An 18,539-nucleotide genomic window follows, 5' to 3' on the forward strand; every position below is an offset into this window, starting at 1 on the left:
ATCTGTTTTTTAATCACAAGGTTAAGGCACTGAGGCAGGATGTTTAATGTAGTGAAATGATGTGGTTTTTGGCTTCTTTTGAACCACTTAAGAACTAGCATCAGCCCTGGCTTCCACAAAAAAAGTTTTTAACAGAAAATATTTATACTTCAGCCTGATTCAGTTAGCTCAGGGTCTCTACTGTTGTTTAGCTCATTTTTTCTCAACTGACTTTTTGTTTGTAAGTTACTCAAATCTAAGACGCCATCCACACGGCAATGCTGTCTTTCCAAAATTATCTTTTTACTTGTTTCTAAAAGTACCCCTGTAAACACAGTCTTTCTAGATATGTTTTCATCCACACGAAAACACAAAAGATGACCCAAAGCAGTGCGGTATGTGAGTCCTAAATGTGGCGCTGTAACCCTGCTACAAAACTACACCAGAAGCAGGAAAGAGGATGCTCCAAACTGTGAACACAAGAAGAAAAAGATGAAAACAAGAACAAAAACCCAATTCATTTGGTAGACTGGTGACAAAGTGGAACTTTGACTTCGAGTCACATTAAACTAATAGTAACTTGCAGTTGTGTCAGTCCAAATATACAGACATATTGGATAATTTCAGGACCAGTATCTAGCAAGGGACAGCTGGAGGGCTTTCTTTACGATGTTTAAAGCAAATTGTCTTCACTTTTTGATTGCTTAGCGCAGAAATATGGCTTTCTAAATAAAGAGAGACACCAAAAAAGGGAACAATGGCGCACAAAGTTTTGAAATAAAAGTGGTACATACATTTGGTACATACCACTAACATTTATTTTGCCTTTAATACAAGAGAGCAGCTCCATCACAAACTCAAAAAGGTCTTCACATAAGTAACTCCCTTGGCCTTCTGCTTGTTTAAACTGAGTGTTAACAGAAAAAAAAGACATACTGAATCAAAATAACAGAGCACAAAATATTTCTTTGCAAGTCAACGGCAGCTTTTCGTTTCAGTATGGATGTCGTTTATTGCGGATTATTCATTACTGTATTTTTTTACAGTAGCCAGTAGAAATTCCCGTGATGCATTGGAAATAAACAGTAATGTAAGTAATGTATACACTCATACAGCCCAAAACTGTTAATGATACAGTAATGACAGTAAAGAAAACAAAACCTACAGCATCTTACTATAAACTGTTTCTTTAGTAAGGTGCAGTTGCATTTACAGTAAAATTACTGTCAAAACAACAGAAACCATTTACAGTGTGTAATCAGTTCATACAGTGGCTCTGATAGGTAGTTCTGACTCAGTGGCTTCTTTCCCTGCATATTCCCTTTGCACATTTGTATGACTTGAGAAGGGGGTAAAAACAAAAAATTCAATGTCCAGAGCAGACAAAACAACAAGTCGATAATACAGTCATTAACATTTCAACAGCTCATAGGAATACTGTTAAACAGTGCTTCGTAAAATAACAAAAAGGGTTATTCTTGTTGTAAAAAGTATTAATCCTATTTGTAACCACAAAGAAATAAAAAGTTTTTTGGTTTGTTTACTATTACCAGAAGCTGCTTAGGGGCATAAGGAAAAAAACAATACAAAATGAGGCAAGGGAGTATAATTATATTTAAGCCATTTAAGTGAATCAAGAATCTTAAAAATATAATTGAACTGATATTAGCTTTAGGGGTTCACTGGAAAAAATTATTAACAATTTTTCAAATGCATGAAATGGCCAACAAGAACAACTGCTGTATGTGGTCTCAAAATGTCCACATCTTCTGGGTTTCATCTAGATTCTGCTAATTTGTAAGGAAATCTACAATTTATGTTTAAGTCTAGTATGTTTTGATGAGTGCCTTAGAACTGTTGCTTTTGTCACTTTCATTATTCTTTATTTTTAGCAGACTCAAAGAGCTATCTTTCTGAAATAAAAGAAAACATCTTCACACAACTGTACAACAACCACACAGCTGACAGACAAAGCTATTTGGTGAACAAAGTGAAGCACTTAGCCGCTAAATAGCTACAAATTTCCCTTAGGAGACGCTGCAGACCAAAGCAGAGTTAAGAGGAGAGTGATTATTGGACTTTCCTGTACGAGGTGGCCACAAAAACCACTCCAAATGATTAATGATGCTGCTTCATATTTACTGAACGTGTAAATCACAGTGAACATGATCACCACAGTAATTTCGTCCAGCGGTGAAGTGTGCCAGTGTTGTCTCCACAATTTGTTGCACTGCCCCCAAGTGGTGGGGGAAAATGGTAATGCAGCTTTAACACAGATTGTGTTTTATTGATTTATCCTGAGGTCATGACTTGAATTTAACTTTGAATTTGATCACACTGAAACTCAGAAAATAATAGGCCAGGGAGCATGCAGGCATAGAAAATGGAACTGCTACCTCATCAAGTCATTCTTGCCCTCAGGCAGCTTGATCTGGCCATGGCCTCTGTCCTCAAAGATAGTTTTCAAAACAGTTGAATCACAGATACAGCTGTACACTTTTGTTATTTATTCATCTAACATCAGTGTATTTTTTTCTTATTCTAGTTCCACTTTAACCCAGCTCAGTCCATCCTTGTCATGGAAGGCGAGGACTTGGAAAACATGAACACTGCTGTGAGGAAAGTTTCCTACATAAACTCTCGCCAGTTTCCCACGCCAGGTGTTCGGCGCCTGCAGATTTCCACTACTGTCCAGTAAGTGCACCACCTATCTCCTGTTGTTACAGTTATTTCTTTTCCTTTACTTTGAGTTTAATTCAAACATGTCACCCTCTTCATTCTGCCTTTCTGCATGTTTATCAGTTATGTTATTGCTCGTGGTTGTGTGTATGCGCTTGTTTGTCTAAAACGTGACATTAGTAGAATATCGTAAAAAATGAAACTTTCAAAAAGTAATCATTGGATAAGATGTATATCTACAACAGATTACTTTTTGGAGTCAACACAATTTTAGATGGCCGCTGCAGCTAATCCTCAGTGAATTTTACAGAAAACATACTCCAAGCAGGAACAGATCATGCAAGATAATTGCAATATCCAGGAGATCACTTAATGTTATTTTCAAGGTATAACCAAAATGGCTACAACGTTTTTTCTTCTTCATTAAATGCTAGGCCTTTAATTTCCCTTCTGTTATCTTGGGATTCCTGTGGCTCCTCTTTCAGAGTGTTAACCCAACTCACAACTTCTGTTAAGTGTTGTAGCAACACAGAAGACAACACAGCCCGACTAACATAATTCCCATTTCACACATCGATTTCCACCCGTCTTTTTCTCAGTCCCCTCTCTGCAGCTCTTGTTTCCTCAGCTGTCACTTCCCCTTCACACGCCACATTCAGCTCCCTGTCGCCACCGGGGGATGGTTTTTAACAGTTTCATGTCATGTTTTAATAATTCCGGACGGGTTTTGCCAGAAGACTCAGGGAATGAAAGATGCAAAGACAGAGTGTGAGTGTGTGAGGAAGACGGGGAGAGTCAGATGATGATGATGGCTGGTAAAACAGCCTCTCTCAGCAAGATTCTATTAAAATTCATGATTGTTTTAAATATATTTAGGCTGTGCAGCACAGCCCTGGGTTTCCTCTCTGCTCCCTCCTGTTGGGTTTGCTGCATGGCCGCAGGCCCAATGACTTCAACTATTGCACCAGAAGTGTGTATGTGCTACACAGGTGGCTGGTGAGAAAGAGTTGTTGAAGCTGGAGGCATCTTGAATTTTAAGGAGTATATTATGAAATGACAGCGAAACTTGCATCACTGCTAATTTTTGTAGAAGTTTAGCTTTTTCTAACAGACGTTCATTGAGTTGAAATGGTTGTACAAATGCCTGAGCATGTAAAATATGAAAACATTTAAAGCATCTCCTGTGGATATGAGTGGACAAAGTCAAGGGGGAAAAAAGTGTTTTGGACTTCCACATATGACAAAAACTTTCCTTTGACAGCAGAAAAGGTTGTGAAACTTGATCTCGTGCCAAAGCACATCAGCAGATATTGGAATAAGTCCCCTTTGTTAACAATGGTATCGCCTTTACACAAATATAATCAAAGACATAAATAACTTTCTTGGCAATTTGAGTTGTTTGCTCTTGATGCATAATGACTGTTATTAACATAGACAAAAAACCTGCTTATAAAATTGTTTGTAGTCTTTCATTAAAGGAAGAAAAACCCAAAAAGGTCACTGAAACAACTCAAAACTGACAAAAGTAAAAATAAGCAAAAAAGAAAACTAAATATTCAACTTATAAAAATCAGTCATTGCTTTTGAATTTTGGTTCAGCAGAATTATTTTAAAAACAAACTATTGAAGCATCTTGATAAAATGGATGGTACCCACCTTGGGTGTTTTTATCTGTGTGTTTTGGGTCATTATCCTGTTGGAGGATCCATGACCTACAAATGAGACCAAACTTTCTGACAGCAGGCAGCACATTTCACTCCAGAATGTCTTGATAGTCTTCAGATTTCATTACACCCTGAACAGATTCAAGTCACCTTGTGTTAGATGCAGCACCAGAACAGAACCAAGCCTCCTCCATGTTTCACTGTAGCTACAGGGTTTGATTTTTTTTTTGGATGTTTCACTTTTGGCTGTGTTAACATAGAACTGATGGGACTTGTTGCCAAAAAGCTCCAGTTTTGTCTCATCTGTCCAACAGACACACTTGCAGAAGCTTTGTGGCTCATTAATATGCATGAGCAAAAATATTATGGTCTATCTTTGACTTTCAGTGGTAGGGTATGATACATCAGCTTATTCTGTGTACGCCCACTGTCACTTTGTGCACTAAAACCCAAAACAACACCGGAGCCAATTTTACCTTTACAATTTATTTTGCTTATGTAAACCATAAGAAAAGAAGTGAGGTAATTGGGCTACATCTGTGCTGTGTTGCGATGGGGCCTGAGTTCCAGTTTGAGACATTGTCTTCAGGTACAATCCCTTCTTGGGAAGTGGATTGTGTTCTCCTAAGCTCACGTTGTCAAAAACAACTGCAGTAAAAGACGTATATGGAAAGTTATCTGTTGCATGGTTCAAGACCACAGCTTATCACCATAAAGGGAATTGAATGTACTTGAATCTATACTGTTAAGGTTCGTCCCAGTGGGATGTGTGTGTGTGTGTTTTATTCTACAGCTGGGTGTGGTAAATGTTTATAAAAAGAAGCAGCCCCGAGAGGAACAGGGGATTTCACTGATTGGGCCAGAAATCTTGATTCGGCACAGACTCTGTTATTCTGAATGAACTCTCACTGTTCAAGAATAACTTATATCTGGAAAGTCATTTCTTTGAACATTACATCGCTGCTGCAATTCTGAAGACCCAGAAGAACGTCCAGCATTTGAAGACACTTCAGAAGCAATAGCAGAAAAAGGATGAGGAAAAAACAAAAAAATCAAAAGAAGATATTTTTACTAAAATTAATAAGAACTCCACCCAATATCTATTTGTTGGTTTACAGAAAAAATGCGACAGGAAGAAGTATATAATCCCACCCCTTCTCCATTAATTCAATTCAGTTCAATTCAGTTTATTTATATAGAGCCAAGTCACAACAAAAGTCAAAAACATTCACATACAAATAAATAGCCAATTAGTAAAAGTTATCACTCTAAGGAAGCCAACAAATTATGTTGAATCTTCACTTTGTCACAGTCTCCCATCCTGAGGAGCACATTGGCAATAGTGGAAAATAAAAACTCCCTTTAAACAGGAAGAAACCTCCAGCAGAACCAGGCTCAGGACAAACAGCCATCTGCCTCGTCCAGCTGGGGTTAAAGGAGACAGGAAAGAGACACAGACAAACACAGAATGACTGGTCCAGGTGGAGTTTCTATTGGAAGAAAGACAAAGAAAACATGTTAATGATATAAATAATTACAGCAGAGCTAGTAAAGATAGCAGCAGAGTGAAGAAATGTGGTCAATTTGTCTAGACTAAAAATGGAGAAATATGATCTCTCCTAACTCTCATCAGAACTCTGGCAACAGCATCAATTATCAATATTTAGTAATCATGCTTGTTTAAAATATAAACTGCAATACAATATTAAATATCATATTTTTACAGCTCTTTTTAAATTGCTTTATGTTTGGACATTGCTTTATTTCCATGCTTAAACAGTTCCATAGTTTTACTCTGCTCACCAAGGCATAATAACTTTTTTTGGTCATGCACACATACACAATATTAAAGTTGCAAAATCATAAGCGATAACTTAAAATCATAGTTATGTTTTTTTTATATATATATATATAAAAACATGCACTGAATATTTCTTGGCAGTTTGTTAAACTTTGTGTGTTAAAATTGTGAATAACTGAAAGTAAATTGTAAAATGTGTCAAAGAAAAGAAAAAGAGCTACAATAGTTCAGGTTAAATCTTCAGCTATGCTAAGAAAGAATTTGTTTTTCATTTATTTGTTTAGTTTTGTTTTCTCTTATATTTGATGTTGAAAATGTGGATATTCTCACCATTGAGAAATACCCACTGAGCATGGGTATTTAACTATTTTTTTATTAGAATATGTGATTGGAGAAAAAGAAACGAAACAAAAAATGTGTTTTCTAATTATCCAAAGTAGTGCAGATGGGGCTTTAGATAAGTCAAGTTTAAGATGTATTGCTATCTGCCCACACAAAGGCACAAAGTTTAATCCAGCAAACAAAACACCTGTGTGAGCTGACCACCAATCACAGATGTTACTAATGCCATTAACTATACATCTTTTAGCTTTGTCTTTACAAATGTGATAAATTACTATTTAATATTATATTGTATATAGTCATACTTAGAAATACAAGTGTTGGAGTTTTGTTATTGTTTCGACTGTTAGGCCATGACCCTGAGGTTTTCACATCTAATAGGAGAGAACAATATTACAAGTTTTGGGTTTTATGAGTGTTGAAGTGTAGCAGTTAATGGATCCACTGTGCAATATCAAACACAACAAAATTCTAAATAAGACTAATAAGGGAAAAACAAAAGAGGCTAAAGAGGTAGCAAAACTAACTTATAGTAAAAAGTCCACATGAGGGACTCACAAGGAAATCCAGGGACCTGAACCACATGTGGATAAACAGTCTGGTACAAGTGAACTGGAAATATTATTTATACTGGGAGGGTTGATGACAAAGTGAGGGCAGCTGGGCTGATTAGTAAATAAGAGACAGGTGAGTAACGAGGAGCTGAGGGTGGAACTGACTGAGGGAAAAACACACCAACAGGGAGAAAACTACCAAAGAACATGCTGGACACAAATAATCTTTAAATAAAACAAAAAAAACATGATTAAATAACAAATAACTCAGTCTACAAACAAACAAACAAAAAAAGAACAGGCTCGTGAAATTGAGTTGCATCTTTCTAGCTCAAACGAGTTGTTGCATAATTTGGATGTTTGTGCTTCACTGTGAAAATTGTCATATTTAAAGGTCGTCTCTTTTATCAGCAAGTTCAGCTCATGAGCATGAAGAGCCGCTCCACACCTCGTACCAGCTGGCTGATGAAGCAGCACATTGGGTAGGTTGGGGTTGCTCTCTACTTCAAGCAGGATATCAGCTGGAAGCTGAGACCCAGCAGCAAGAGTGGCAAACTCCAACTTTGTTTTGGTGACAAGGTTCAAACATGTAATGAATAATGTCAGCAAATTATAGGTTCTGCTTTAACCAGCAGGTTATCACCAGTACTTTTTAAGTCTCTATTACACATTTACATCATCAGATGTAAATAATACAGTAAACATAAATTGTTCTGACAGTTTGTCCGAGATTTAAAATCACCTCCTACCCTGCCAGCAAACGCTTTCCCCTCCATTTTAAAGGGAAGCTCTTCCTTCACCACTCTTCTCTAGATGGGTCATACTCTAACTGGCTGAAAAGAAGTGGACCCAGTAAAATCCCAGCACATTTTCTGTCATGTTCTGGTGTGCATATTAAATGTGAGATGTGGAAACCTGAAACTGCCAATGCACATAAAGCATGCTAAGAAACAGGCTTTTGAGCAAAGTTGAAAACTCCTGGAGTCCAGAGCTAAATTTACTGAGGATCCTGGAGAAGAATTATTTGCCCTGTGAAGACAAGTAAAGTTTGAAAACTACAGATGTGTTACACAACTGTGATGGCTCAAAATTACGCACTGTGTATGAGACGAAATTCAAAAAAGAAGCCAGTAGATGGACACAATTTTTTTGCAACCTGTGAAAACTGCAACACTTGATTATATTATAGTCTGCTTTCCTCATTCTTTATATTAAACTTTCCACAAACACATTTCTGGTCATCAATCAAATAAGAATAGTACATATTTTTGAAGGAATCATGCTCAAACTGACCAGTCTTTCATGTTATTTTTATATTAGGAACTGACAGTATTTATTATTGTTTTTTATTATTATTATTTATTGTGGCTCAAAATATCTCTGCTGACTAAAAGCTTTGTGTTCCTGCAGTATGAAAGTGCTGTGTCAGCTGTTATATACTGTATAAATGAGCACTCAGAAGACTCATTATCCTCCACAACCGTCTGACAAACATGCTTCTGTTTAATTCAGCCGACCTGCCAAAGTCAAATCACTCAGGAAACCATAATAAGCAGATTAATTTACAGAAAATGTGGCTCATCGCTTAGTATTCTGCTAATTATTGGTAAGCTTAATAACAGATTTTTCAGATATTATTCATAAGGATGAAACTGTCTTCTGTTACATTTACAAGTCAGCTTTTAGACCAACAAGTCAAAACTTAAACTGGATTTTTACTTTGCGGGAAGTGAAGAAATCTGCTCTCGCTGATGTAGGTGAGAGACAAAAAATTTGTCATTTTGTTCTTGCATGAGGTTTCCTCCTGGAGATGTGTGTCAGCTTTTGCATGATTGGTCAAAACTGCAATGGTGTCATTTTGTTTCAGAGAGGAGCAGCTGTTAGAAAATACAGCCATCTTTAAAACTGTTCCAGCAAAACTTAGAAAGATAGTCAATTGGCGAAGAACTCATGGAAAGAGATAGCACAATTACTGTGCACAGAGGAGACTGCATGTTGGAAATGGTGGCGGTGGTCTCTTCATGACAAATTTACAGGGACGGAAGAGAGGAGACCCCAGTGGGAAAAAATCTGTTCCTGCACTGTGGGAGGGGCTACCCAGGAGTTCTGCTCTGCAATTTCTTGAGTATAAAATGTTCATGTGAAAAAGGAACAACATGCAGCAACATCAGTGAGAGAAGATTTCTTTCATAAACCAAACATTAGGCTCCGTCCACATAAGAATGTTTTTTTTTTTTTTTTTTGAATATGCAAAGGTTTTTTATTATTTCAGCCTTGTGTCCACACAGAAATAACATTTTGGGAACCCCTTTTAATGGGTTCCAGATCGATAAAATCTTTAAATACCACCTTTGAGTTTTCATGTGAACAGCCTAAACACAACCTTTTAAAAGCTACGATTTTATAGTCCCACCTCTAACCTAACCTACAATATATTAACATTAACAGGAATAATGACAGATTACATGCATGTGGTTGTACAGCAGAAGCCAGTTTCTCAACTATAATAAATCCTTAATTTACTGTATTAATTCAATGTAGAGACAAGGCTGATGAGCAGTACATTGTATTAATTAAATACAGCAAAGCTAAATTCCTTATTATCACACCTCATAATCTTAGACCAAAAAGGGTTTTATCACTTTATTGAACTGTCAAAAACTACAGGAAAACAAATTTTACAGGAAAAACAAAAACTACAATATACATCAAGTATACATTCGAAACGTGGGAAATGGGAATAGTTTCAAAAGACCAACACCTGATTTGCTTTTACATTGTAAAAAGAAAATCTTCCTTCTAGCCGTCCCTTAGTGAATACTGTGTGCCTGAAAAGCATTCATTATGTCCAAGTATTTGGACTGACACAGCTCCAGGTCAGTACTGTTCTGTTAATCCACAAGGATTTAAATCTGCTTTTTATATTCAGTATCCTTGTCTTTTTCTTCTTCTTCGGAGCATCTTCCCCATGTCTTGTTTTTTGTTTATGGTGTGTTTTTGTGGCAGCGTTACAGTGCCACATACAGGCCTGGCAGAATTACTACAGCTTTTGGGTTGTTTTCTGCGTGTGGATTAATAAGTTTCTGGAAATAGTGCTGTGTTTACGAAGACCTAAAGGAAAAGATTGTTTTGGAAAATATAAATATTCCTGTGTGGACAAGCTACTCTCAGCTTACTAACACGCCAAATTTTAGCTCAATATCTGTAAAACTGACTGAATTAGATCTATTTTTGTATTATCTAATGTTGATTAGCTATGGTGTCCATCTTGAATTAGATTGACTCCAAAAGTTAATATGTTTTAGATGTACAGTTAAAGATTACTTTCTGAAAGTTTCATCAAAAACCATCTAGTGGTTAGTGAGCTGTTTTGCTATCAAATAATCAGGGTTGACTCCAACAATTATTATTATAGTTTTAAGTAAACATCTTGTGCAATTAGCAGCACTTGGAGTATGTGTTGTAAATGACTCTCAGCTATAACGCCACCAAAATCAAGCATAATATCTGTAAAGTTATTAAATTACAGCTCTTTTTTTACAACAGTTAGCTGTGGAAGCCATCTTAAATCAGTTTAACTTCAAAAGTTAATCAGTTCTAGATGTGCAACCAGTGACTATTATCTGAAATTTTCATTAAAATTTCTCCAAGTGGTTCAATAGATATTTTGGTGACAGACAAACACATGAACACGCGCAGATATGGGCAAAAACATTATCGCCCCCCTTCGCCTTTCAGCGGCAGATAAATATTTTATATTAGGAGCGTATTTTGAACTCACTGGTATGGATATCCTGTGGAAGATGAAAGTGGGGAGGTAGAATCAGCTGAAGCAGGTCTTTGTGCAGTTCATAAAATGAGGTGGTTGTTTTTCATTTTTTCATGAGAACACACTACACTGTCTTTTAAATGGAAGCTTTAAAAAGTTTTCGGCCACTAACAGAGTTTATGACATTTGTAAGAGTTGTTGGATCTGTAGGAGCATTAAGCTGCACACTAGTGTACAATTTCTTGCACTTTTTCATTTAAAAAATGTTTTAACATCATTAAGTTAGCTCCACAGATTTTCCACCACTGCTTTTATACTTTAGTAGAAGAGCACCTGTATTGACTTCTTAGCAAATCTCGGGGGCTTTTCCTAATGAATGATTAATTCTACACATTTATTGACTTCGGACTACTAAATGTTCTTCCTCTGGCTGTGGTTACGTTAGTATTTCATCTGTTGTGAGTTTACAGCAGCAAATCTGTGTATGCAGTCCAGTCGTTCCCTCTAGTGATTGAATTTTCACTTAGCTGTTTTAGTTTTATTGGATACACACCAGTAGAAGAATAGTCACATTTATACCAAGAGGGTGAAACATGACCTGCTGCCTAGCATTCAAATTAACTTTGTTTATTTATATTCTGCCAGTTTACAACAAAACTCATTTCAGGCCATTGTACAGAGAGTAAACAACTTTATTTATATCCAGTAATGAAGAAACCAGTTCACGTCAATTGATTTTATTAAATTGATTCCACTCAAATACAATCAAGTTACAAGCCAATCCAACTAGAGGAGGCCAGGTGATGACACATCACAGTGTAGCTACCAAAAGCCCACATTTAGCTACATCAGCTCTGTTGTGGTTCATGTAGCTTATGGCCTTAAATAGATCCAAACCATTTAAAAGGCTTATCTTGTCAGAACAACAGTCATTGGCCACCTTTGATAATTGATCACAGTAAATACTACAGCATTTTTACATTTTACACCAACTGTTGCCCTTTTGTTTTGTAATTTTTTTTTTTTTTTGGAAGATTGCTGCATTCAAATTCTTCTCCTGTTCACTATGTAGTCTGCTGTAGAGTGAGTGAGTGAGTGAGTGAGTGAGTGAGTGAGTGAGTGAGTGAGTGAGTGAGTGAGTGAGTGAGTGAGCAGACAAAGTGGACAACTCTCACCCTTTTAAATGATAGATAGATAGATAGATAGATAGATAGATAGATAGATAGATAGATAGATAGATAGATAGATAGATAGATAGATAGATAGATAGATAGTATTTAGATCCTTGCTCCCTGGTGAACTGGTATTCAGCTTTTATTCTAGCTTTTTTCTGTGGAGACACTTCATAGTTTTATTGTCATACTTTTTGTTATATGCTCCAATTTTACAGTTGCTAAATGCATCATCTTTATGATTTTTTGGAATTTTTCAAAACTCTTCACACAGTTAGTACAGTCAGACAACCAATGAGCAGAACCCCCCAGATGTTTTGCGAAATGGAACACTTTTGTAAAGTTTATACACCAAATCAAACACACGTTGTTCATATAGTTTAAGTAATTTTGAACTATTTACACACGGATGTGCTAAACCTTAAACACCTTTATCACTTTTGCTTTCCCTTGTTTGCACATGTAGGTGTTTTGGTGAAGACACGTGTATCACCATCCCCACCATTGACGCTGTGGTGATGGTGCTGCAGCCCAGCGAGCCGAGGATCACCATCACTGGAGTGGAGAGACTCAGTCGACCAGCCTCCAACTTCAGAGCAACAGAAGGCATTTCTCTGTTTCAGGACCTCCACATAATCAGTACAGTCACCAGGGCAGACACCGCCGCACGGCACACAGGTAGGCACTATCATAGTCACATGAAACACCAGTTCCACCAGCTATAAATGCAGAGGTGGAAAATTGTCCAATCTAACACAATCATGGATAAGAAGTCTGTGAGATTTACATGATCCAAATATCTATTTTTTTCTTTTGTTTTGTTTGATGGCTTTTTAGATTTTGGTCACTTTTCCTATTTGTGAAGATACTGATGTCTAAAAAGTGAATTTAATTGCAAATGTACTTTGCAGAGGACAACTGATGCACCAAAAAAAGAAAGTCTTACATACCTTACTAAGTTGGAGATTGAGCATGTACCTCACTGTAGGTAGAAAATCTGTCAGCAGGTGTTTTTCATATTTATGACGCATTCACTCATTCATGAAGCCCCATGGCACATTTGCACATCACCTGTCTTGCGAAACAAACCTTCAGAGAAAGCTAAACATTTTACAACGCCTCATGAGACTGTAAATAAGCAGACGCTCCTTTCATCTGCTGCATCTGCTGAAGCTAAACTCAAGAAAACAAAAGTTGTGCGTTCACTGTCCCAACGGCAAATTCTCCAACTTGGTGAGAAGTTTTTAAAACCTCTACAAAGATTGATACTCAATAGGCTGTTTCTCTCAGACTCAGATCTCAGTATATGTAAACATTTGTATTTATGCATTACAGCAGTGACTAAAGTGTTTCGATTAGAGTAAAACTGTCAAAAACATTTACAGTGGACATGCTACCGTTCAGCAGTGAGGTCTCAGTGGTCCCTTGAAAGTGTCTTCATTCCAGCTGTCATTTAGTTCTTTGACCAAGATTTAAGAAAGGATGGATTTCTTGTCAAATCAGGATGTTTCCTCCAGGTTAATGGTGAGTCTTTGCTTCAAGTGAAGAATTTTAAGTATCTTGCATAAAGAGAAATATGGACCAATAGATTGGGGCTTCATTTGCAGTAATGAGGGCATTGCTGTGGTCTGTTGTGGTGAAGAAGGAGCCATGCTAAAAGGAAAAGATCTTGATTTCCCGGTTCATCTACATTCCAACTTTTACTTTTACACAAAGTATGGATAATGGCTGAAAGAACAGGATTTTAAATACAAGCAGCTGAAATAAGCTTCTTTGGAGCGGTGGCCAGAATCAGCCTTAGAGATAAGGTAAAGAGCTCCGTCATCTGGGGAGAACTCGATGTAGAACAGTTGCTACTCCATATCAAAAAGAGTCTATTGAGGTGGTTTGGGCACCTGATTTGGATGCTTCCTGAGTGCCATTCTCTGGAGGTTTTCCATCTGCATCCTACCAGCTGTAGACCTCAAGGTGGACCCAGATTATGTAAGCAAAAGATACATAGATGAATGAATGGATGAATGTCTTGTCTGAACAGCTATATCTCAAAAAGAATTGACTCCTGTTTGCATTATTAATTTTTAACTTTCAGAAGTTTTATATCTGTAAAACCCTCTCAGAAAGCTAATTTACAGGATTAGTACCAGAAGATTTTTAACAATATTTGCTTTTTATACATGTACCATCTGACAAACACATAAAGCAATTACAGTGGTGGGAATGCCAGTCATCTAAGTCACACTGCAGTGTTTCAAAAGCATAAAAGTTCTACCTTAAAATGGCTACACAAGTACATTCCAAAAATAATTTTTAGTGTTGCACACTAACTCTTCATAGAGTTTGCTCAGGGGGAGCATCTCTTCTCTCCACTAGTTGCAATATAAAATATTTTGTTCAAAATTCTTCACCGGAGACTTCAATTATTCACCTGTACCTCAGTCCATCCCTCAGCACTCAAGAAACAGCCCCTCTGCTGCTGCCTCTGTGTGTCTCCACATCTGCAGACCTCCTCCTGCTGAGTTAGGCCTGTACTTTCCAGAAGATTGAATCTCTTTGTCTCACTGCCTTGACCGGTGGCAAATGAGTACGACATTTAAATCCCGGCAGCTGAAGTCTCGTCCAGCAATCGGACCACAGAGGCAGGAGCAGCCTGCCTCGAATCTGAGCCCGGCCACCGGCAGTCAATTAGGAGCTGATAAGCAGAGTGACAGGGAGGTTTTATTCCTCCATTGTATGAAATGTGTGGAGGGAAAGGAGTGGAAAGTGGCATTGCTTTCAGGAGTCAGAGAAGCTCTTTCTCCGAGTGAAATAGAGACTACAGCTGTGAGAGGGAGATTAGCTAGAAACCAAATAATGGCACAAAATGAAAAAAGGATAGGCAGAGAGATGGGAAGAGAGTTTGTGTGTGTTTTAGTAGGATAAGTTACAATCAAGTTTCATGGTGGGCAGATTTTGTTTTCTTTTGAGGCTTAAGGGATTTAAGATAAACTTCTTTTGCAGAGCATGCAAAGAATGTCTCTTTTACCCTGCTAATCAACCTTTTGCCCTCTGCAGAGCTTTGTTTCTTTGTCATTTATTTGTCTTTTCTTTGAGTTTACCAAGCACTGCCTCATTGCCATTAGCAGTATTAAAAATATCTTTCCAAAGCTTATTCAGCTGATTCAGAAAGCTGCCATCTTTGTAGCAGTACATTTCACAAGTTTGCTGTACTGTGCTGTTCGCTTACTTCCAGCTTTGCTTTGGAGGTCACTATTCCTTTCTTCCCAGTCATTCTGGACTCATTGTCTTTCCCAGTCTCTTTGTCTCTGTACTTGTTTCTTTGTGATCTTTCCTAGTCTGATGTGCATTGGTCCATTTTTAGCAGAGATGCCACAGGGCAGGAGGAGTGGGGCGTTCTGAGGCATTTTGTGGCCAGGGGACATAGTGGATTTTTTGGTGTATGTTTGTTAGGCATAATAAGCAGTTTTCCCTACAACATTCCTCTACCGTAACAGTTGCCATGCGGGGACTGCGATTGTGATGAAGCAAATTCCTTTGTGAAACTTACCTCCAGATGGTGTATTCAGCATTATAAAAATTCTTCCTCACCCAACTACTGATATATTCATGTTTCTCCTATTCACTTGACTATTAAAATAATAGTTTTTTTCAAACTTGCACAACTCTCAGAGACAGAAACAATAAGCATCACATGTTGTTGTAGTTTGTGTTGTGGATCATGCTCCTCATGACTCACAACCAACAAGAAAAGGATTTTTGCTTTTGATCTGTGGGTGAAATATACTAAGTTTAGAAATACCTTTTTTTTTGTCCTGTCTGAAATTTGCACTGAATTACAAATGTAGGGAAAAGTGCCTCCTTCATTAATGCAGTGAGCCATACAGTAGTTCAAATACAGGACAGTTTTATTTTTAGAAATGGTAAAACCTTTAGGCTACAATGAACCGAGTTTGTTAAAACCAGCAAACATTACTTCTAGTACTTCAAAACTGAACAGTCTGAGAGCTTGGTATTAACACATTAGGGTCTCAACATGCTTCTCTGCATTTCCTTTAACAAGTAGCTGGGACCTTGCAGACACGTATACTCTTGTCTACGTATGGTTTTTAGATTAATCTTACCACAAGGTTCCACTCAATAATTAGTGTATAAGTGGTGATAATGTGTTGGTTTGTGGACCATCTGTTGTTGAGGAGACAAAATATTACCTAAATGAAACTCAAAACTTTAAAAAAACCTCTCCTCACGATGGACCGGAAAATGCACAGAGAAACCAGAAGTCAAAAATAGTCATAAGCAGTATCTTCAGTTTAAAAGATTTATTAGCCTTAGTACTAAGAGAGACACTCCTTACCAGCTCACAGCAGGAACACCAGAAGATGTCTGACCTAAATCACTAAAACATAGCATTTTAACCTAAACAAAGAGCTGGCCCATCCTCCTTCGGTCATCTCTCCGGAACTCTGTATATGGACTTGTTTTTCTCCATCTTCTGCAGGTGTCCTCCTTCGGAGGGGTTCCGGCTTCCGCTTAGCTGACTCCCCCAGATCGCGTTATCTTCCGTGCTTAGTACTCACAGTCCCATAAACTCCCATGACCTCGCCAGCTAGTGCAGAGTTACACTCATCCTTAGGTTAATACAATACAATTACAGAACATTAATACATTATTCTAACTGGTAAGGAGTGTCTATATTATAGTTTTCACTTCACACTGTTTAACAGATAACAAGAAGAAACAAAGGTCCAAGTGATTTCTCATTAGGAATTTGTCAGTTTTTGTGTCCCTGAGTGATAAGCTATCCAGTGGTAGATAGCTGTGAGTCTTTGCTCACAGTTGTGTTTTTCTTTCTCTGCTTCTGGTTTGACTCACAGTCTTCTCTATTGTGTATTTGGCACCACCTTCTGAATGGGAGTTTTGTCTTCAAAACTTTCATTGTCAGCTGGCAAAGTCAGCACATTCACAAACATCTGGGCTGCGCATGATCTTCCATTGAAGGGAATGATGTACACTAGCTGACAGCTAAAAATGACAAAAATTGTGTCACACAGTCCTCGTGGTTGAGTGTACAGTTGAACGAACATAAAACTATGCGTAGACCCAGCCCTGCTTTATTAGTGCCTTCAACGATGCTTTAAGTTAATATCAACATTAGCGTATTTTTTTAATCACAAAAATGTTAGTATTTTGTTTGAAGGTGTGAGCATTATTTGTATTGAATTTAGAGTTTTAATACTCTTTAGGCAAGTTGTTTGCCTTCAATTCCCGAGGGACCATTGTATTTTTTCAACTGTTTAATGATGCTAATGATGTTTCCCAGCTGCTCACGTCACCCATCTCTCTATGTTGTAAGGTAAACAGAAGCAATGGTCTTGGCAAAGCTTTATCACAGATTTTTTTTTTTGACTTTAACAGCTGCCCACAGAAGTAAAACTTACAACCTGTTCATTTGAAAGAAAGACCTCACAGAAACTAAAAGGTGTTGCAGACTCCATGAAGGTAATCCCTATCCCTCCTAAGACAAAACCACAACCCCAAAAAGGTTTCTAAGAAATCCCCTTGTACACACAAACAATATCAGCGTCCTCTCCTTTTAGACATAACTTCCCTTTCTTGTCTTATCTCTTCCTTATTTTCTCTGCCTCTCACACTCTCCAAACACACACCATTATTTTGTCTCTGTCCACTGGGAAGCTGTTAAATGAGCATAGCCGGTTCCTTCCCTTGGGAACCTGCAGTGAGGGAGAGGACTGGGTTAGCAGTGAGAAGTGGAGGCCAGTGCTTTGCAAACTGTTACAGAAAAGCACCCACCCGGAGCTGTGAAAGGAGCTCTCAGAAGGAGCATGGTAACACAGCAGCTCGTGGTGCTGTTTGAGTTCAGAGTTTCTGGTAATTGGGGTCCGGGAGCTAAAGTAGGGGTTGCTGTTGTGCCCCAGACTGTTTGATTCATGACTCTTCAAAGCTTCTGATGGTTTTTCTGCAACCTTTTTATTTCTAACATGAAGACCAGATTTAATCTGGTAAGCACACAGTTAGGTGGTAATGCTGTTGATTGTTTGTTCAGTTCAGTTAGCAAGATAAAAGTAAAGTAAAATAAGCTAAGGTAACCACATTTCCAGGCCTAAAAAAGTCATTAAAAAGTGCTGTAGAATAGTTTTTTGAAAACAAAATCATGTTTTTATCTAAAGTTTGAAAAAGTAAAGTTTCCAATCCAAAACTCTGTACTACTAATACAACCCAATACATAAAGAGTTGATCAATTATTTTATTGCTTAAATCACAGCACTTCTGTATTGCCAAAATTGGCAATTGTTCATCCAGTGTTGTCCTCAGTCTCATTATTTCCAATGGAACCGTTAGCTTGGCCACTCATAAAGTTGCCAAAAAAACACATTTCTTACAACATTACATAAACATTAAACATGAGACTGACACACTTTAGTCTGGGGCCATCATTACAACTCAATTTTATAATTACAGATCAGTAAGTTTAAACTCACCATTACAACAGCTGATCAGGACCATTGCTATTAGAATGTAGCATTTAGCTCTGTCCACGACACGCTTTAAAAATATCATCCA

At 37.6% G+C, this 18,539-nt stretch overlaps 1 protein-coding gene across 1 annotated transcript in view; it reads left to right on the forward strand.

The window, feature by feature from the left end:
* LOC108239357 (calsyntenin-2) overlaps nucleotides 1-18,539 on the forward strand; it is a 371,232-nt gene that overhangs the window by 337,699 nt on the left and 14,994 nt on the right. Inside the window, exons 11-12 of the mRNA XM_017422019.3 lie at nucleotides 2,525-2,673; nucleotides 12,427-12,638. Coding sequence (XP_017277508.1) covers nucleotides 2,525-2,673; nucleotides 12,427-12,638 — 361 coding nt within the window. The remainder of the gene's footprint in view (nucleotides 1-2,524; nucleotides 2,674-12,426; nucleotides 12,639-18,539) is intronic.

Source organism: Kryptolebias marmoratus, linkage group LG2, assembly GCF_001649575.2.
Source record: "Kryptolebias marmoratus isolate JLee-2015 linkage group LG2, ASM164957v2, whole genome shotgun sequence".
Lineage (NCBI taxonomy): Eukaryota > Metazoa > Chordata > Actinopteri > Cyprinodontiformes > Rivulidae > Kryptolebias > Kryptolebias marmoratus.